Source organism: Melanerpes formicivorus, unplaced genomic scaffold (assembly GCF_026170545.1).
Source record: "Melanerpes formicivorus ecotype bairdi unplaced genomic scaffold, bMelFor1.0.p_v2 SCAF_109, whole genome shotgun sequence".
Lineage (NCBI taxonomy): Eukaryota > Metazoa > Chordata > Aves > Piciformes > Picidae > Melanerpes > Melanerpes formicivorus.
In genome coordinates, this window is record NW_027142461.1 from 1,006,365 (window position 1) to 1,027,588 (window position 21,224).

The window sequence follows — 21,224 nt, forward strand, 5'->3', positions numbered from 1 at the left end:
GATGTTTTGTGAGGGTCTGTCATGACAGGATAAGGGGTGATGGTTTTAAATTAAAAGAGGAAAGATTTAGATCCAATTTTTTACACTGAGGGTAGTGAAACACTGGCACAGGTTGCCCAGAGGGCTAGTAGAAGCCCTACCCAGAAACATTCCAGGTCAGTTTGGATGGGGCTCTGAGCAACCTGATCTCATTGAAGATGTCCCTCTTCATTGTGAGGGGGAGGTTGGACTACTTGACCTTTAAAGGTCTTTTCCAATGCAAACCATCCTATGATTCTGGTTTCAAAACTAGTGGCACTGCAGGTGGCATCACTCAAATTTGAGGACCATATGCAGTCTGGAAATTTGTCTTGTGTTCTCCTTCTGTGCCCTCTGCTAACCAAGTGTTGCATGCAAGTTAGTGCCTGCTGCTGGGCAGGAGAGAAAATGAACCATCCATGAGGGTCTCTCCTGCCATAGTGGCCGCTCCAGTGGATCCGTGGGCGTCCTGCCAATCTACTGTAGCTTAAGAAAACCTTGTCTAGAGTATTTTTTTTGATTGCTTGTAGGTAAGGGTAGGAAAACTTGATACAGGACTTCATCATTAATACAATTTCTGTGTTCTAAGTGCAAATAATTCGATGCAGTGATCACTAGTTGTAAAATGGGAGTAGCAGTGTACAAGTTAGGACAGAGAGTTCTTAGTTCAGTCATTCTGCTCCCCCTAGTGTTTCACCTGAAAACGAGAGGTTTTTTTCCTGCAGGAGGCTTTAACGAGTAGCTCAAGTCTTTAATGACAAGGGGAGGATGTAGTGGATGTCAGGAAGAAGCTCTTCACCATGAGGATGGTGAGACACTGGAACAGGTTGCCCAGGGAGGTGGTAGAAGCCTCATCCCTAGAGAGTTTTAAAGCCAGGCTGGATGTGGCTCTGAGCAACCTGATCTAGTGTGAGGTGTCCCTGCCCATGGCAGGGGGGTTGGAACTGGATGATCCTTGAGGTCCCTTCCAACCCTGACAATTCTATGATTCTATGTTGAGCAGCAATTTTATGATTTGTTTAAATGGATATTATTTGGAGAAAAATAAAGGTAAAGTGGTTCTTCAAGGGGGCTGGAAGACATGAAAAGAAAATCTAGATGCATGCAGAAGTGATGAGAGAGCAAACATTAAATGTTAGAATATTCAAAAGAAAGCTAAATGTTTGTGGGGTGTGTTTTGGTTTGGTTTTTTCCCCTCTTAAATGCTTCTGAAGTTCTCTCCTTACATGATTTCTTCCTGCTGTGTACTACTGTTGGTGACATTGGAACAAACATCAACTATGTAAATAGGGATGGGCTAATGTATCTTCTGAATCCCTTCCTTTAATTTTAGACATTTGCAATGGAAAGAGTTAAAATCAAATAGGCAGTTATAAAGTCTGAGTAGTAAAGGAACAAGAACTTCTTTTAGAAGCTGAGAACATCATTTTTAGGCATATAAAGTATTTGCCTAGTGTATAACAGGGTTCATGGAAGGGGTGGAAACAAACCCTGTCACCCTCCCACATCCTTAGCCAAGTTCTATAGGGTGACTCATGATTGTATCTCATTGCCACATATAGGCTGTCTTCCAGGAAGGAAGTCTATGACTTTGAAAACTCGGATTCTGCAAGTCATGAGAAGGTAAAGTTGAGACTGAACCTGTTAGAATTTGGGCTGAGATCTCAGCTCAGCAGCAGAGAGTGGGAACTTGGAGCAGGAAATATGTCTGCAGTAGAGAGTGGACACACTGTTAGAGGAAAACAGACAACTGGCAATCTGAGGTTGCTGTATTTCTCTATGGTGCTATACATGGAAATATTTTTGGGGGTAAGGAGAGTGCTCATCGCTTCTTGATCCTTGTGGTGGGTACTAAGCCAGGAATTTGAGTTGTTGCTTGAGTCTGGGATATCTTGGTGATCAAAGGCTGACCTCTGTTGGCATTTTACTGACTACAGAAAGCAGGTTGCTAAGCATCCTTTACTTTTGTCAGGCTAAATCAGAAGAGACTTTTGAGCCCTGCTTGGCACGCTGGGAATCCCTGGTTAAATACAGTCTCTGCATGTGTGGATATTCAGCTTGAATGATATTGACAGACTTCCAGAGAAAATGAATATAAATGAGTCCCTTTGCTTTGAAATTTGAGCAGTGTGGCTTTTCCCACGAAGCTGAAATCTTACCTCTGATTACTTCCTTCAAGGTGGCTCCTCCTTTGACTTTTAGCCTCTTCTCTGGTGCAGGTGGTGTCACCACTGCCTTTTTATTCAAGGGCAATGGGTGCTGAATGAGACTCAGAATTTCTGGTATGAGCTGGACAAGGTGCAGTCCTTGCTACTGCCACTGGGTGTCAGCATAAACTCTGCTTCATAGCACCCTGCTCGCTGTCCTAGCAGCCCGGTCCGAACGTTGTCCAGGCTACATCTACAGCACGCTGCTACTAGCAGTGTTAGTGCTTAAAAAAACGTTTCCTGTGATATTAGCTCTTCAAATAAATGTTATTCATAAAGCAAGGAAAAGAGAAAGTAGGTCTGTTTAAGAAAACAAATGTTTGTCTGTTGTAATCTGTGACACTCATTCTCCAGTCCTTTTGAGTCCTGGTATATTTAAATTTTTCCAGATTATTTTATAGGGTAATAGAGCTATAGGACAAATATCTTTTTCTGTTTTAGGTTACTGAAGCCAAAGGAAAGATTTTTGGCCAGAAAATCTCTTCACAAAATAAGAGGTAGGGGATTATACATGCACTGTTTATGAACAAAAAAAGAGTTCATTGCCTTAAACTGAAATCAAAAAGGTTGTGTGATGCTACTAATAAAATAGTTTTTGTCTTAGCTGCCACAGTATCTGTGAATGTTAACAATGCTGGTATTTAAACTCCCTGAGACTGTAAGAGTTAGTAGGGAGAAGAATATCACCTGTCCATTTTGACAATAGAGTCATAGAATGGTTTGGTTTGGAAGGGACCTTTAAAGGTCATTTAGTGTAATCCTCCTGCAGTAAGCAGAGACATCTGCAATTTAACCTGCTCAGAGCCTTGTCCAACCTGACCTAGAATATTTCCAAGGGTGGGGCTTCCACCACCTCTCTAGAAAACCTGTGCCAGATTGCTCAGAGCCCCTTCTGATGTGGAATGTTTCCAGGGATGCCTGTGCATTAATAAGTTGGTGGTTCTGCTGATCTGTCGAGGATTTCTGCCATTGCTGTTTGGCTGTATCCCTTCTGTGCTGCTTTGATGTGCTATCACAAAATCTGGTAGTCTAACTCTGGCCTTTATGGGTTACTTAGCAGGACTTCTGAACCAAGAAAAAGGAATGAGGAACCAAGGAATCTCAAGAGAAGGCTGGTAGGTCATGTGTACTTGGATAGACTCTTGCATCACTCAGTTGTACCCTTAAATAGGCTGAAGTTTAAGTCTTATCCAGCACAGAGGTAGAGGAGCCCAAGAGTCTCAAAATGTCATATTGAAAGTAGTGCTTGAGGTGCACTGGGACTGCCAGTCCAACAAGTGAATGTCAAGGCTTTCATCCTTGCAAGAGCTCTTCTACCTGAAGGTAGAATAAAATAAACCTTTATTTAGAATAAACCAAACCAGGTTGGAAGAGACCTTCAAGATCATTGTGTCCAACCCATCAACCAATCCAACCCACCCAAACAACTAACCCATGGCACCAAGCACCCCATCAAGACGACTCCTGAAAACCTCCAATGACGGCGACTCCACCACCTCCTTGGGCAGCCCATTCCAATGGGCAATCACTCTATCTGTATAGAACTTCTTCCTAACATCCAACCTAAACCTCCCCTGGCACAGCTTGAGACTGTGTCCTCTTGTTCTGGTGCTGGCTGCCTGGGAGAAGAGACCATCATCCACCTGTCTACAACCTCCCTTCAGGTAGTTGTAGAGAGTGATAAGGTCAGCCCTGAGTCTCCTCTTCTCCAGGCTAAGCAATCCCAGCTCCCTCAGTCTCTCCTAATAGGGCTTGTGTTCCAAACCCCTCACTAATTTTGTTGCCCTTCTCTGGACTCCTTCCAGCAAGCCAACATCCTTCCTAAACTGAGGGGCAGGAGGGAGGAAGGGAAGATGAAGATGGAGGGTGCTGTAAAACTCATGCTAGTAAAGGGCAAACACCTCCCTCTTGGTGTTTTTATGCTGCTGGTTTGACAGCTAGATGCCTTAGACTTCACAGCTTAAAATACTGCAGGTGTTGCTCTGTGGGGAGGACGAAATGGAATACTTTGGTAAACAATTAGAGGGAGCTGACTGAGTGGGTCTCACTATTAATAGTGTCTTTAGTCCAGTTACAGGAAACATCTCTTCTCTGAAAGTGACAATGAACACACGAGTCCTAGCCAGAGTGAGAAGAGCTGGATCCTGGACTCTCAGAAGCACTCACTGCCAAAGACTCTGGATTATTCCCGAAAAAGACCAAGGGTGAGAAGTAAATTAAAAGGTAAGCTTGGTCCCCTGCTGACATTTTGCTGTGTGTGATGAACTGTACAGCAGATCAGGAAATAGCTGATGGTGGCTTGAGGAAAAAAAATAAAATTGGTTGACTCTTGTGAACTTAGAAGAAAAAAGAAGGCTTGAGGCCAGCACCAAAGGATGCCCTGTGGAGGAGGTGCATTGTATAACCTTGTGCTCAAAGAACCAGACTCCCATCTCCTTCCCCCCACTAAGCTTACTGGGTTCAGGTGGAAGGGGTCAGGGCTATGAAAATAGAGTGCAGTGTGCCTCTGATGAGGAAAGGCTGAGTGACCTGGGGCTGTTTAGCCTGGAGAAGACTGAGAGGGGATCTTCTTAATGCTTATCAATATCTGTAGTGGTTGGGGGCGAAGAGGATGTGGCCAGTCTTTCCAGTTTGGCTCAGTGATAGGCCAAGGGGCAACAGGCACAAACTAAAGTACAGGAAGCTCCATCAGAACATGAGGAAGGTCTTTCCTGTGTGACAGAGCTTGGGAACAGGCTGTCCAGAGAGGTTGTGGAGTCTCCTTCCCTAAGAGACTGAAACCCTGCCTGGACATGATGCTGTGCAATCTACTCTGGGTGAGCTTTAGCCAAGGGCAGTGGATTAGGTTTCATAGTTTCATTCAGGGTTGGAAGGGACCACAAGGATCATCTAGTTCCAACCCCCCTGCCATGGGCAGGGACACCCTACACTAGATCAGGCTGGCCAGAGCCTCATCCAGCCTGCTCTTAAACACCCCCAGGGACGGGGCCTCGACCACCTCCCTGGACAACCCATTCCAGGGTTTCACCACTCTTATGGGGAAGAACCTCCTCCTCACATCTAGCCTGAATCTCCCCACCTCCAGCTTCATTCCATTCCCCCTAGTCCTATCACTACCTGAGATCCTGAGCAGTCCCTCCCCAGCCTTCCTGTAGGCCCCCTTCAGATACTGGAAGGCCACAATTAGGTCACCTCGGAGCCTTCTCTTCTGCAGACTGAACAGCCCCAACTCCTTCAGTCTGTCCTCATAGGAGAGGTGCTCCAGCCCTCTGATCATCCTTGTGGCCCTTCTAGCAGTGAATCCCTCCCCCTGAGGTCCCTTCCAACACTTACCTGATTGTTTGTGTGGGTGTAGCCCTCTCTGTAATGATGCTGAAGAGCCTGTGAGTGCTGAGCTGATGATTGTGTTTGTGCTCTTGAATGCAAGAGGAAAATATGTCTCTGGAGCTGCCACACTTCCTCTGTACAGCTTTCTGCTTCTCATTTCTTCAACTGGCATGGTGAATAAACTTTGGAAAGCCAACAGTTTGCAGACCACATCACACTGCTCCTCTGTTTAGACACTGATAGACCAATTACCCACCCTCCCCCCAGTGATTTACAAAGGGAACGTGATCATCTCTAACAGTATCCTCTGCTTGGGTGTGACCAGCAGCGAACCTTGCCAGTGGCTGTGTTCCTTGACTCTGTGGCTGGTGGGACCTCCAAATTCAAAGTAAATTGCTGTGAAGAGAGTTGGAATATCTGTCCCTCTCGAGGATGAGCCTTGCTCGGAGAGCTTTGGTTTCTGGAGGGATGAAAAAAGTGAAGGAAAGCTGATGGATAAGTTACACTTCATGCTGTGTTTCTGTGGGAGTTGTTCTCGTCCCAGCTCATGCACCCTAACTGGGGCTTAGGGACTGTCTTGGTTTCAGCTGGGATACAGCTGATTTTCTCTTCTTTGTAGTAGCTAGAATCATGCTGTGTTTTGGATTCAATGTAAGATGAATAATGTACTGGCATTTTAAATTTTAAGGAATCAAGGGCTTTCCAACTTCCTGTGTCTTGCTAGCATGCAGGAGGACTAGAAGCTGGAAGGGATCACGGCCAGCACACCTGAGCCCAATTAGCCAAGGGCACATTGCACGCCACAGAATGTCATGCTCAATCTATAAACTGTGGGGAGCTGTATGGTGGGGAGCAGATCACCACTGGGATATTGGTCAGTGGGTGGTGAGCAGTTGCATTGTGCTGCCTGGGGGCATGGTGGGGTTGGTGTTCCTGGTGGTGCTTAAGAAAAGACTGGCTGAGGCACTTAGTGTCATGGTCTAGTTGATTAGTTAGGGTTGGGTGATCAGTTGGACTTGATTATTTTGGAGGGCTCTTCCAACCTGTTTGATTCTGTGATTAACCTTTCTTAGGTTTTCTTTTTCTCTCTCATTGCTGCTCTTCTTGCTCTTGTTATAGTTAATCTTTTAATTCTTAAACTGTTCTTATATGAACCCACTGGTTGGCTGGTTGTTTTCCAGTTCTCATCCTTTTGGGAATACAGGAGGAGTGAGCAAGTGGCTGTGTGGTGTTTAATTGCTATCAGGGGTTAAGCCACAACAGGAACCATCCTACAAGCTGCTGAGACTGCCCTTTTTTGGCATCCAGTCTGGATGCAGCAAGCTGTGTATCATTTGTGGTGGATCACTTAGAAGCTTTGTTAGGAAGAGATTCTGAAGCTTAATGCAACTGTTGTGAAGGTCTCTTGTAAATGCCTAGGAAACTCAAAACTGGGCAGCTTAGCTCTGATGCAAACCTTTAACTGGATAAGGCATGTGGTTATGTTGTGAGTAACCAGGTAAGCTTTTCTCCTTGCAGTGCTTCCAGTGTCTTCTGCAAGTAGTAGCAGTGACTTCCAGGCAAGGAAGGTAAGGTCATGCTCGGGGGCCTCAGATTTAAAACCATCCTGTATGCAAAATGTGTACAAGCGGGGAGAAATTAAACGGGTGGTGTCATTCTTCTTTAGTGTTCCAACAGACAAATGTTGGTCTGCTAAGGCTGAGTGTATTGGGTTTGGCTGAGCTGGAGTTCATTCTCCTCCCAGCATCTTTCTAGTGCTGTGTTTTGCAGCAGTAGTTGATAACACAGCAGTGTTCTGGTTACTGTTGAGTAAGTATCCAGGCTGTGTCTTTTCAATGATCTCCTGCCCCAAGAGGAGGCTGAGGGCTGGGCAAGATTTTGGGAGGGGACATGGCTGAATCAGCTGACCTAGACTGGCCAAAGAGGTATTCCATGCCACATGAGGTGGCTCAGATATAAGAATGAAGTGAAAGAAGGAAGTGGGGGTTTGGTCCATAGCATCTATCCTCCTAAGGAGCCCCCAAACTTAGAGAGCCCTGCTTCCCAAGACCAACCATCAGCCTGCTGATGGGAAGTAGAGGCTGACATCTGTCTCTCTGCTTTCACTTCCACACACTTCATTGCCTTTCCTTATTACTGTTATTAAATTGCTTCTATCTTATTGCTGGCTTGTTATACTCCCCCCCTGCCCTGCCTATTAAAGAGGGGGAATGACAAGCAGCTTTGGTAGGCAGCTGGGCCCTAGGCCAGGTCCAAACCACAACCCTGAGGAAACAAGGAGGTCTTAGGAAGACACATGAAACTTTATGGTAACAACTGTGTGAGAGCCCTGAGCAAGTTGTTCTAGAACTATAGTATTTGCCAGTGATAGATGGGAAATTGGGTGGGAATTGGCATGCTTGGTGTGACATCTGCCTTGGCTGACACAAGTGTCACTCCGACAGGAACGAGTTCAGCTCAGGGGTATGCCAAGAGCTAGAGTGCATAGCCAAATACCTGCAGAAATCCTAGTTGGGCCCTACTGGGATGTGTCCCTGTGCTGTCCTCTGCACCATACTCTGAGGTGCCTTGAGAAAGCTAATGGTCTGCATTTTACTGGCAAGTTTTAGGGCTTTTATTCCCAGTCCAAGCCTCAGGTTGTGCCCGAGAGGCCTTAGGCTTTGACAGGTTGGACTTGATGATCTCTGAGGTCTCTTCCAACCGTGGTGATTCTGTGATTAGGAAAACTTTTCCTCTAAAGGGTTGTCAAGCCCTGGAACAGGGAAGTGATGGAGCCTCCAACCCCGGAAGGATTTAAAAGATGTGTAGATAAGTGCTGAGGGATATGGTTTAATGGTGACCTGGCAGTGCTGGGTTAATGGTTGGACTTGATGATCTTTGGAGGTCTTTTCCAACCTTAATAATGCTTGTGACTTAACAGGAACCATCAAGGCGAAGAGCACAAAAGGAGATGCCAAGGAAAAAAAGCACATCCAGCTCCAAGGCAGACAATTCATCTACAGTGATTCTTCCTGGTATTAATTTTTTAATCATCTTCTTCAATGCATCAAAGTTGTTCTGATGTGTGGCTGTGTGCTTTGGGGATTTGTTTGTTTGTTTTAATTCTACCTTTTTCCTTCAACTTTCTTCATGAGTATTGTACCTTGTGACCCTTGTAACAAGGCTGTGAGGGCTGGATATTGTTTGTAGGCAGCCTCTTGATCAGGGAGAACATAAGCTGAGGCAAATGAGAGGGGGAAGGAATGAACTTAACTGACAGCTGGAAATAAAACAGCCTTTGGACTGAGAGTTGGAGTCACTGTCTATTCCCTGTATGCAGAAACAAAGGAGAGGGTGATGGATAAAATGCACATGTCATTAAACTGGAAGTGTCTAGACAATGCAGGGTTCAATTTTGATTGCCTGTATCATTTGACTCCTCTTTCACGCAGAAGAAATGGTCTCAGAGCTTGAAGAGGATACACTACCAGTAGGTCTGTCTGCCAAGGGCTATTCCAGTGGTGAGGAGAACACCACACAGGTAGAGAACACAGCTCAAACTCCTGATTTCTGGTCAGGCTACTTCATTTCACTTAAAACCAATGCCTCATGTGTCTTTGTTTCCTTTAACTAGACAAGTACCTGACAGCTTGTCTGCAGCACAGGGTGGATACCTTCTTACTTTGTTTTTCTTCTCTCCTTAGAAGCTCCACAAAACACCTGGCGAACCGTCAAGAGAAGAAGGAAGTTTTACCTGGAATGACTCAGGTTTGTTAGTCTTGAATAACATGGAAGAGTTGTCATTGTCTGTTGAAGACAAATAAGCACTGAGGGCTTTTGAGAATTTCTGCTTAACAAACATCATCTGGTTTGTGTATCATTATAGACTATGGTAAGATGCTTTTATAGGACCAGCCTGATCTAGTGTGGGGTGTCCCTGCCCATGGCAGGTGGGTTGGAACTAGATGATCCTTGTGGTCCCTTCCAACCCTGACTGATACTATGAATTCCTGAATTCATCACTAATTCTTAAGTCTTGCCCTTGATTGCAGAGGAGCTTGTAGGGTAGCTACTTACAAGCCCTATCAGGAGAGGCTGAGGGAGCTGGGGTTGTTCAGCCTGGAGAAGAGGCTCAGGGGAGACCTTATTTCTCTCCACAACTACCTGAAAGGAAGTTGTAGACAGGTGGGGGTTGGTCTCTTCTCCCAGGCAACCAGCACCAGAACAAGAGGACAGAGTTCCAAGCTGTGCCAGGGGAAGTTTAGGCTCGAGTTGAGGAGAGAGTTCTTCACAGAGTTGTTAGCCACTGGAATGTGCTGCCCAGGGAGGTGGTGGAGTCACTGTCCCTGGAGGTGTTCAAAAAAGGATTGGATGTGGCACCTGAAGCCATGGTTTAGTTGTCAGGATGTGTTAGGTATTAGGGAATAGGTTGATCTTGATGATCTCTGAGGTCTTTTCCAACCTGGCTGATTCTGTGGCTCTAGGATACTTAGAGCTGGGAATATACAAACTAGTGACTCAAGAGGCACATGAAAAGTAACTTTAAATCATTTGAAAGCTGAGTGTAACTTCAATTTAAAAACTCAAGTGTCCCTGAAAGTCATTGATTTATACCCAAGAGTGGAGATGCAGACCATGATAAGCGTTTGGTAAATGGTGATTTTTATTTATTTGTTTATAAATATTTAAATAGGTAAGTGGTGCTTAGGGAGTGGTTTGTGGTCTGGTGGTGGTTGTTTTTTAATGAACTGAGCTTGCAGGAGCTGATTCAAGACTGCAGCACATTCCCTTTATGATTGGAAGCAACAGAACTTAAAGCGGAGCAGCAGTGGGCTGTCCTCGTTAAGGTTCTTCATGCTGATACAGTTCTGAATGCCTTGATGTTACTGTTATGACTGGGAATGCACTAAATGAAGCTTTGGTCTTGGGGAAAAAAACATCCCCTTTCTCATAAGCTGGCTGTGTTTGTATTCCCCATATGTCTCTTGCCTATCTGTCACTTGCAGAATATACCTTCACTGCACCAACACATCTGCTTAATTTAGGTTGAAGGTAAATGCTGAGGACTTAGTTTCTAATCAATGTTTAGTGTGTGGTCTTGTAGTTGGAGAGAAGTTCATATCATGTGAAACCATAAGTAGGGTTTTGTTCAGAAATTTCAGGTGTGATCTGTGATAACATTTGAACTGTTACCCTCTGAACCCTGAATCTGCTTTGGTGTGCTCCTCTGGCTGTCCCTCTTGTCCTAAGCACTCTGTCATCTTTCTGCCCTGTGAAGGTTCCAGGGAAGTAGTTTGTCACTGAGCTCAGAAAAGTGGATAGTAAGACAGAGAGAATAACCCCATGCAGCGCTACAGGCTGGGTCAGAGTGGCTGGAGAGCAGTCAGACAGAAAGGGATGTGGTGGTACTGATTGACAGCTGGCTGAACATGAGACAGCAGCGTGCCCAGGTGGCCAAGAAGGCCAATGGCATCCTGGCCTGCATCAAGAATAGTGTGGCCAGCAGGAGCAGGGAAATCATTGTGCCCCTGTACTCAGCACTGGTAAGGCCACACCTTGAGTACTGTGTCCAGTTCTGGGCTCCTCAATTTAAGAAGGACATTGAAACTCTTGAACGTGTCCAGAGAAGGGCAAGGAGGCTGGGAAGAGGCCTCAAGCACAAGCCCTATGAGGAGAGGCTGAGGGAGCTGGGGTTGCTTAGACTGGAGAGGAGAAGGCTCAGGGGAGACCTTATTGCTGTCTACAACTGCCTGAAAGGAGGTTGTAGCCAGGCAGGGGCTAGTCTCTTCTCCCAGGTAACCAGAACAAGAGGACACAGTCTCAAGCTGCACTGGGGGAAGTTTAGGCTGGAGGTGAGTAGAAAGTTCTTCACTGAGAGAGTTGTTAGCCATTGGAATGTGCTGCCCAGGGAGGTGCTGGAGTCGCCATCCCTGGAGGTGTTGAAGAGAAGATTGGACGTGGCACTTGGTGCCATGGTTTAGTAGTCATGAGGTGTTGGGTGACAGGTAGGACTTGATGATCTTTGAGGTCTTTTTCAACCTTGGTGATTCTATGATTCCATCTTTTTCTTTCTTTACTTTTAAAGTTTTCCTTATACAGGCTTCAACCTCCCTTGTCATGTTCCTAAGAGTTTTCCTGGGTTAGAAGTAATTGCGTGGCAACTCAAGTGAAGCTGTAGAGAAGATAACTGTAATGGGTGTGGTTAATTTTTTCCCCCCTCTCTTTTCTGTATTTATGCTTTTTTCTTAAGGAGCAGCTGAAATTGATTTAGGAACAAATGAGCATAAACAGGTTGTGAACTTGGGTTGGGAAAGAGAATGGAAAGGAGCTGGACAAGAGGGTTGCTGTGCTTGGGGGGTTTTTGTTTGGTTGGTTTTGGATTTGTTTGCTTGTGGTTTTGTTTTTTTTTTTTTTTTTAAGATTAGACTAGTGGGCCAAGACATGAAATTGACTTTATGATGGAGACACCGTAGCTTTGCAGTTATCCACATAGCACTAGCTCTCTCAGCTGCACCTCACAGGACTGGTACTCAAGAGCCCTCACCAGCCTGCTTGCCCTTCTTTGGGTATGATCCAGCAACACAATGTCCTTCTTGTAGTATAGGGCCCAAAACAGAACACAGTATTCAAGGTGCAGCCTTGCCAGTGCTGAGTACAGGAGGACAGTCTCTTCCCTAGTCCTGCTGGCCACACTATTCCTGATAGCACTCCTGGCTTGATTTTGCTAGGGAAGAGACTTGCTGGTGAAGTCCTACCATGCCCTGTATGATGCCATCCCCTAAACCAAAGTTGCCTGCTTTTTAACAAGTAATTCCAGGGGTGGTTTCTGGTTGAGAAGTTATAGGTACTGCCATGTACCTCATGGAGAAAAAGCAGTTGTGCTTTCTTTCTGAAATATAGAGGAAAACCTCTTTCCTGTGAGGGTACCAGAGCACTGGAACAGGCTGTCCAAAGCTGTTGTGGAGTCTCTTTCTCTGGAGAGATTCCAAACCCACCTGGATGCAATCCTGGGAAACCTGCTTTGGGTTTTGCAGGAGGGTTAGACTGGATGATCCATAAAGGTCCCTTCCAACACCTACCATTCCGTGAAACGTGTTTTATTCTCTTTCTAGATATATTAAGCAGCACTGCCATTAAAAAGTCTAAATTTTCCAGTTGGGAAACAACCAGTTTGTTCTCTGACACTTCCTCTAAAGCAAGGAAACGTTTTGATTCAGAAGAGAAGATCCAAACAGGTAAAGTCTGGTTGACAGTTAAGGTGAACTATTTAAATGCTTTCAGCTGGGTCTTGTTTTGTTTGTTTGTGGGTTTTTTGATGGTGGTAATCATAGTCAAGTGGAAGCTTGAAGAGAGGTATCTGTAAGGAGGGTATCTTCTCCAATGTTTAGCAGAAGGCATGTGTTGTGGTACTGCCATTGGATACCATGGATGTAGAGGTGTGAATAAGGACATTTGGGTTCCCTAATGTTAGTCCGCTTGAGAAGCTGCTCAGCTGGTGTCTCCAGTTTCTAGTCATGTCCAGAGCTATGAAAATGAAGAAACTGGAAAAAAACATTCAGATGATAAACAAAGTAATGGCAAAACAGTGGTAATTCCAAGTAGGATGGAGTTAGGCTTTCTATGCAGTGAATAACAAGACCTGCCTCTCTTTCACTTGTACTATGGTTTTATCTTATTATCTGTAAGTATGTTGCTCTTTGGTTAGTGCTGTGCCTTTCCTTCCATGCTGCTTTCAGACAAGTCTTTCTCATGGAATCACACAGAATCATAGAATCACTGGGTTGGCAAAGACCTTAAGACCATAGAGTCCAACCATAACCTAGTATCTGCCTGTGCACAAGTGTTAAATCCTGTCCCTAAGCTCCTCTTCCAAACACTTTTAAACACCTCCAGAGGTGATGATTCAACCACTTCCCTGGGTAGCCTGGTCTAGTGCCCAATGACCCTTTCAGTGAAGAAATTTTTCCTAATATTCAGTCTAAACCTCTCCTGGTGCAGCTTGAGGCCATCATCTTGTTACCTGAGAGAAGATGCTGGCCCTCACCTCACTACAACCTCCTTTCAGGTAGTTGTGTGGAGCAAGGAGGTCTCCCCTCAGTCTCCTCTTCTCCAGGCTGAACAACCCAAGATCCTTGAACTGCTCCTTATAAGGCTTGTGTTCAAGACCCCTCACCAGCCTCACTGACCTTCTTTGGACACCCTCCAGCACCTCAATGTCTTTTTTTGTAGTGAAGGAACCAAAACTGAACACAGAGTTCAAGGTGCAGCTTCACCAGTGCTGACTACAGGGGGACAATCACTTCCCTAGTCCTGCTAGGCACACTCTTCCTGGTACAGGCCAGGATGCTGTTGGGCACCATGGCTGCCTGAGCACACTGTTGGCTCACATCCAGTTGGCTAATTCTTAATGCATTTTGTGGTGGCTTCCTTTCCTCCCTCCTCTGTGAGCTCTAGAAGACCAATACTAAACTTCTAGCTTTCTAATAAATGTTGTTCACACAAATGATAAATCTTTCAGCAGCAGAAGGTTTTGCATTCCAATCAGCCCCCCAGCACGGTGCTAACTGGGCATTCATTTTCTCCTAGGTCAGGAAATGGATGATAAGGTGGATGATGCATTTTTTCCCAAGGCACTACATGAAGACTTCAGTGGTTCAGGAGTGATTGCTGCATTTGAAAACTTCACCAGCCAACTAAAGAAATTGTTCCGGGTAATGTGCCCTCTCTTTTTACATGTGCACTGTGTATGACATTTTTCTCACAGGACATGAAATTACCTTTTTATTACTAGGGCAGTTGGTCTAAATAGTCCATCTGTATGTTGTGCCCAAGAGCAGGGCTTTGACTCCAGTGTCTGGTAGCCTGGAGCTCTCAAGAGTGTTCTGCACAACCTGTATACCTGGGAAGTGTTACAGGAAAGGCATAAGGGCAGTTCTAAATAGATCTTTGTTTTTCCTCTTTGTTTTATTTGTGTAGTGGAAAACCACCTTGGGTATTTCAAATACTTTTGTCATGGGGAAGGGATCAAAGCCATTTTTGAAAGCATAATGGCAGTGTTAGCTACAGTGGAGCTGTGGGTTGTTATCCCCATGGGCACCCATTAGAGATACAGAAGCTCCCTTTTGGAGCATAAAGCAGTTTCACTGTGGTGTAAACTATGCAACTTCTTCATAATAAAAACCAGGAAGCAATACAGACAGCACTTAGTGACTAGAATGTGTAGATCCATGAGAACATGCTTGTGTCTTTGAGATTAATGGTTTGTGGAGGTGTTGGTTGTACAGTTGATAATATACAGGCTGAGTATTCTTCCTCAGCTCTACAGACATACTTGAGATGCAGTGCAAGCAACCAGCTACTACTGCTTATTTTGGCTGCAACAAATAATCTGGACATGAAACCAAGTTTAGCATTGGAAGACAATATCTGACCCACCACAAATCTTTCTCGTGCTTAAAAGCTTTGAATAAACCAGACATGGCAGAGCAGACTTATACTGGATCAGCACTCTGTGTCCTGTAGCCATGGCCTTTTGGTTTTGAGCTGGTGAGAGGTATTCATGATAAACTTCTGGCACCAAGTGCTAGGATCAAGGCTTGAGCTGGCTTAATGCACACAGTCTGCATTAATCCTGAAATGGTGCTAGCAAAGATTTGGTTTTATGCAGTGGAGTATGGGTGAGGTTCACTTCTTTGCTGCCTGGATAATGTGACCAGGACCAGACGGACCATGGGTGGGTAACAAAGATTTGCTGGTGCAACTTATGTGGCTGAACAAAGTTGGTTCAGATTTGCAGTACCCTGCTTTACATGTTAAATTTGACTTAACATGTTCCAGAGGAAGCTTTTGCAGACTAGGTTTCTAGGTTTTGGCCCTGGCTATTGCCTGTCCCTAATGGTGTGTCCTGCGGCTAGTACCGGAACAAGAAGATGGAGGCCAGTGCACGGAACACCCTGAGGACTTCAGAGAGGAATCTGTCCACCCTGCTGAACCAGATACATGAGTGCAGGTAAGCTGTCTGCTGCTGACTAAAACCAGCTTCATCTTTGTGTGAATTTTGAGTAGATGGATTAATTAAAGCAAAGCAAGCTTGAGTGGAAAACAGTTGATAAAACAGTCTTGCAAAGGGCTTGTAATTGCCATCAGTGTTCACAAATATGTTAAAAACCATCTTGTAACACTTAGTAGCTTCTGTTTCTACTTGTGTTGAGACAGAAGGCAGACTCTAGATTTACTTAATGAAGTAGGGGAGAGGAAAAGTAAGAGGTCTGTTACAGAGCCATTTCTGTAGGTTACTTCCAAGTTCATGAAGTGCTTACTAGTAAACTTCACAGACAGGGATGAGGCTTTCAGGAGGTCCTTTTGCTTTACACATTGTCAGATTTCTTAGGTCAATTAAACCAACTATAGTAACTATGGGTTCATCATAAGAGAAAATAAGCACAGCTTAAGATATGAGTAAGTCTGTCAGGCCTGCTACACATTCAGTTTGCAGGATTCAGATCAAATGTAGCATGAAATAATAGCCCTTAAAGTACAGAATCTGTGGTGTCAATAGGATCTTTATATGCAGAGTTTGCTTGTTAAGCTACCTGGAGAAGCTTGTCTACCTGAAACAAAACCAGGGGACTTTTCAGAGAGGAAAATAAATAGTTGTTTTGCTTGGAAGAGATCTTTAAGATTAAGTCTAACAGTTAACATGGCACTGTCAGGTGGTCACTACACTGTATCTCTCAGCACTACATCTACACAGCTTTTAAATATCTTCAGGGACAGGGATTCAATCACTTACAGGGGCAGCCTCTTCCAGGGCTTGACAACACTTTCCTAAAAATGATTTTTTTCTGATGTCCAACCTAAACCTCCTGTTTGAGGTGCAGCCTCACCAGGGCTGAGTACAGGGAGGCAGCAGAGAGAGAGCAGACCTAGAGGTGTGTGGAGGATAACTTCCTGACAGAGCCAGTGATGGAACCAACTAGGGAAGGTGCCCTGGCTGGGACTGCTGTCTGTGAATGGAGAAGGACTTGTGGGTGGTGTAACAACTGGGGGCTATCTTGGGCATAGTGATGATGAAATGGTAGACTTCTTGGTTGTTGAAGAAAAGGCGAGTCAGCAGAACTGCCATCATGAAATTCCAGTGGGCAGACTCTGGCCTGTTTCAGAGACTGGTGGACAGAGTGCCTTGGGAGGCAGTCCTGAAGAGCCAAGGAGTCATGAAGGCTGGACATTGCTGAAGAGGGAAGTCTTAAAGATACAGGAATGGGATGTCCCCATGTGTCCAAAGACAAGTCAGCAGGGAAGAAGGCTGGCCTGGCTGAATAGAGAGATTTGGTTGCAGCTGAGGGAAACAATGAGTCTTTGGATGAAGGGCAGGCAACTAAGGAGGACTACAAGATTGTCCTGAGGCTGTGCAGGAGAAAATTAGGAGGACCAGAGCCCAAATGGAAATTAATTTGGTTTCAGCTGTTGAAGAAAACAGGAAATGTATCTACAAATGTATTAGAAACAAAGTAAGAACTAGGGAGAAACTCTGTTCTTTGTTGGATTCAGGGGGGAATATGGTGCTCAGGGATGAGGAAAATGCTGATGTACTCAGTGCTGCCTTTGCCATACTTTGGTGCTCTTAACCACTTGGAGCCAACCAGAGCTGCAGGATGGTTGGGACAAAGCTGTGCCAAGTGTGTCCTGCCTCAGAAGAAAAGTTTCTAGTGTCACCATCAGACGATGGCTTGGTATCCTATTGCCAGGGGAAAGAAGAGGGTGGTGAACCCAAGCAAAAAGGGATGTTGGTGGTTAAGGGTTAGAAATTGCAGGCATCACGTGGCAACACTGCATAGGTATCTGGAAGCCATGGTAGGAAAACCCATCAGAGCTAATTTGTGTCAAGATGCTGTATTCAGCTTGAGAGTTTTCTGCTGAAATCCTTGGAAGCTAGGAGAGTATGCAGGGAAGTATTGTGCTGGGAACCCTGTTGTATGCTCTTCCCTGAGCTTCTGTTGCTGACTGCTATTTGAGACAGGGTATTTGGCTAAACTCCTTTGAATTTTGACTTGGTTCACATTCTCTGTGATAACAAAACAAAATTGCCCCATGTGGCTCAGCAAGGACATTTGCTTCTGAAGCAGGTGAGGTGCCAAAAGGTTTGTCATCTGCTTTGTGCTACTGCAAGTGTCAAACTTGTTTCTGTCTTCCATCACTAGGCTGAGTAAGTTGGAGACTTTCCAGAAGATTGTTGTTGAAGAGCTTGCTAGTCTTGAGAAGGAAACTCAAACCTTGGCAAACATGGAGAAGGATGCTGTGGTGTGTATGACTACTTGTGTGCTAGCCCACGGGGATTCCCCTTCCCAAGTAATGGGAGTTTCCTTTGGGACCCTTTTTAGGACTTCTGGAACACACAGTTACTCAAACTGAATTCTTTCTGCAGCCTGCAAAAGCAAAGGTATGTCCTGCATGCTTACAAGTCCCCTGGTCAGAGGCATTAGCTAGGCTGATGGTACCATTGCTGGCAATTCAGGAAGTATTCTGGACCATTTGCAGCTTCATGAGGGTTTTTGAATTGGGACTGGGGTGGAATGAGAGACTCTGCATGGGAAGCTGTGCAGGAGGGTCAGGTATTTCAAAAGGCTTGCATCAGGCACTTGAACAAGGTGCATTCTCTGGTCATTTCTTACATGGGTGAGAGGAGATGGAAGGAGATGACCTTTCCTGTATAAAAGACACTGTTGGTACAAATGCTAGGCAAAAAATGCCAAAGAAGAATCCTTAGGCTTGTTAGCAAATGTCTCTGACTTTTGTCAGTAAGTATTAACACTTCCCAGGCAAACTAGCCAAGCTCACTCTTTTTCCAGAATTCAGTCTGTTGACTCAGCCCTGGGTGAAACAGCCAAGACTTCTACTGACAGTATCCAGAACACAATGGTATGTGCAGTACACCAGCAGCTCTCTGTGGGTGATGGGCTTGGAGCTGTGGCCTGACTGATAGGTGTTGGAAAGGAAAAGATGGAAACTGAAATTGTGGGAGGGGAAACCCTTTGGTTTAACTGATCTATGGAGCTGATTCCTCATGGGATCCTTGTTGTTGACGTAGGGAGAGCATGAAGAAAGAAGAATTTGTCCTGCTAGGGATTAGGGAAAGTGTTCTAAAAGCACTTGCCTAAAGAAGAAGGCAAGAACAAGAACCTGGGTTCTTATCTTGGGGGTTCCTTTATCCGGAGACTGTTTTCTGTGTAGCTAGTGACCCTTAACGCAGTTCTCTCCTGTCCATTTGTCCCACTTGCACTTGGAGTCATGCATCTATGACATGCTGTGGCTTGGAGCTCTGTAGCCAAATAAGCTTTTACATGCTTTCTGCCATTTACTTTTTGGGTCTGACAACACCTTATCTGGGATCCCAGTTAAATAGACTTAAGTTCTTAAACTGTAGGATAAGCTGGGTACTCTTTTTAACTTCAATACAATGCCTAGCTTCTGCTTGTGATGGGCTGGGCAAGATGGATGTGCTACTGCTGCTGTTCCAACTTTTATGTGTAGACCTGATGGCTTTGGGGGTTTACCATTCCTGTAATAAGACTGGGAGGTGACTATGCTGTACATGATGCTGTGGGCCTGCACCAAAGAAAGCTCTCCGTGTTGAAGGGACAGTCATATCTGTGGTCACTACAGCAGTCTGGGCCTGGGATTTTAGAAAAGGGATTGAAAATCAAGTGCTTGTTTACCGTTAGTTGTTAATGCTGACACCCTGAGTTTTTCCAGAGGGAAAAGTTTCCATTATAAGCACTTTACCCACGAAGGACAGGGCTGAGGAAGGAGCATTAGCATTAGTATTATGGGTGCTACTCATCCTGCAGTACTTCTTTCAGGGTGGGAGTTGGAGAACTAAAAGCTGAATCTAAATGTTCTGCTAGGATCTCTGCAGTTTACCTAATGCAATACAAATGCTTATATAAACAGACTTTTGGGAACTATTTTACTTCAGTGTTTGGTTTTTTTTTTTTTTTTTCCCCTTCCCTGCAGGACAAACACCCAATGAAGACTGAAGTGGAAAATGATGTGTTCATTGTTCCTTCTGACTAGCAAACCCCTGCACTCCTTAGGGCTCTTAATGATGGTTTTGTGAAGGGGGTTAATCTCTTTTAAATGGGAAGAAAAACACTAGAGGAAAGTAGTAGTGATGATGGGGGTTTTGATTTTGTTTGTTTGTTCATTTGTTTTCCTTAAAAAAAGAAAAAAGAGGGGTTCAGTTTTGACTTCTTTTGTACTGAGAATAAGTTTTCCTGCAAGATGTGTCCATTAAATAGCAAAAAAAGGGGGAAAAAAAAGAAAGTAAATATGATTTAGCCACCAACCTGATGCATATACTGGCTTTGAGTATTCCGATGCCTTCATAAAATGTAGACGCATTTAATGAATTATTCTAAGTAAAATATTTGCACAGGGTAACCATTTCCTCATTTCTTTTGGGTTGATGCACTGTGCATACCTGTGCAAAGGTACTCTGGAGACCAGCCTGCAAGGTGGGGGGTTTAGGGGTTAGGGTTCTCCTGTGCATTCAGCACCGTGGAAGCTCCTGGGTTGAAACCACAGGATCACAGGATGTTAGGGGTTGGAAGGGACCTCTGGAGATCAAGTCCAAGTCCCTTGCCAGAGCAAGACCATAGAATCTAGCACAGGTTGCACAGGACGGCATCCAGATGGGTCTTGAAAGTCTCCAGAGGAGACTCCACAACCTCTCTGGGGAGCCTGTTCCAGTGCTCTGTGACCCTCACGGTGAAGAAGTTTCTCCTCACATTGAGGTGGAACCTCCTGTGCTGTAGTTAATATCCACTACCACCTTTCATAGTTTCATTCAGGGTTGGAAGGGACCACAAGGATCATCTAGTTCCAACCCCCCTGCCATGGGCAGGGACACCCCACACTACATCAGGCTGGCCAGAGCCTCATCCAGCCTGCTCTTAAACACCCCCAGGGACGGGGCCTCGACCACCTCCCTGGACAACCCATTCCAGGGTTTCACCACTCTCATGGTGAAGAACCTCCTCCTCACATCTAGCCTGAATCTCCCCACCTCCAGCTTCATTCCATTCCCCCTAGTCCTATCACTACCTGATATCCTGAGAAGTCCTTCCCCAGCCTTCCTGTAGGCCCCCTTCAGATACTGGAAGGCGACAATTAGGTCTCCTCGGAGCCTTCTCTTCTGCAGACTGTACAGCCCCAACTCCTTCAGTCTGTCCTCATAGGAGAGGTGCTCCTATCATCCTCGTGGCCCTTCTCTGGACACGTTCCAGCACCTCCACATCCCTCTTGTAATAGGGGCTCCAGAACTGGACACAGTACTCCAGGTGGGGTCTCACCAGGGCTGAGTAGAGGGGGAGGATCACCTCCCTCGACCTGCTAGCCACACTTCTCCTGATGCAGCCCAGGATCTGATTGGCTTTGCGGGCTGCAAGTGCACACTGAGAGCTCATGTTGAGCTTTTTGTCCACCAGCACCCCCAAGTCTCTCTCCTCAGGGCTACCCTCCAGCCAGTCACTGCCCAGCCTGTATTTGTGCCTGGGATTGCCTCGACCCAGATGCAGGACCCTGCACTTGCTCTTATTGAACTTCATGAGGTTGGCCTGTGCCCACCTCTCCAGCCTGTCAAGGTCCCTCTGGATGGCCTCCCTTCCCTCCAGCGTGTCTGCTGCACCACACAGC

General features: G+C 45.4%; 1 protein-coding gene across 1 annotated transcript in view; it reads left to right on the forward strand.

Moving 5' to 3' along the window:
* Nucleotides 1-19,877, forward strand: part of SYCP2L (synaptonemal complex protein 2 like) — a 34,376-nt gene extending 14,499 nt beyond the window's left edge. The window contains exons 18-32 of the mRNA XM_068166857.1: nucleotides 1,581-1,641; nucleotides 2,667-2,722; nucleotides 3,286-3,340; nucleotides 4,292-4,448; nucleotides 7,071-7,120; nucleotides 8,473-8,566; nucleotides 8,984-9,072; nucleotides 9,236-9,299; nucleotides 12,644-12,766; nucleotides 14,118-14,242; nucleotides 15,446-15,540; nucleotides 17,732-17,831; nucleotides 17,912-17,970; nucleotides 18,380-18,449; nucleotides 19,545-19,877. Of these exons, the coding sequence (XP_068022958.1) occupies nucleotides 1,581-1,641; nucleotides 2,667-2,722; nucleotides 3,286-3,340; nucleotides 4,292-4,448; nucleotides 7,071-7,120; nucleotides 8,473-8,566; nucleotides 8,984-9,072; nucleotides 9,236-9,299; nucleotides 12,644-12,766; nucleotides 14,118-14,242; nucleotides 15,446-15,540; nucleotides 17,732-17,831; nucleotides 17,912-17,970; nucleotides 18,380-18,449; nucleotides 19,545-19,604 (1,258 nt within the window). The 3' untranslated portion in view covers nucleotides 19,605-19,877. The remainder of the gene's footprint in view (nucleotides 1-1,580; nucleotides 1,642-2,666; nucleotides 2,723-3,285; nucleotides 3,341-4,291; nucleotides 4,449-7,070; nucleotides 7,121-8,472; nucleotides 8,567-8,983; nucleotides 9,073-9,235; nucleotides 9,300-12,643; nucleotides 12,767-14,117; nucleotides 14,243-15,445; nucleotides 15,541-17,731; nucleotides 17,832-17,911; nucleotides 17,971-18,379; nucleotides 18,450-19,544) is intronic.
* The last annotated feature ends 1,347 nt before the right edge of the window (nucleotides 19,878-21,224 follow it).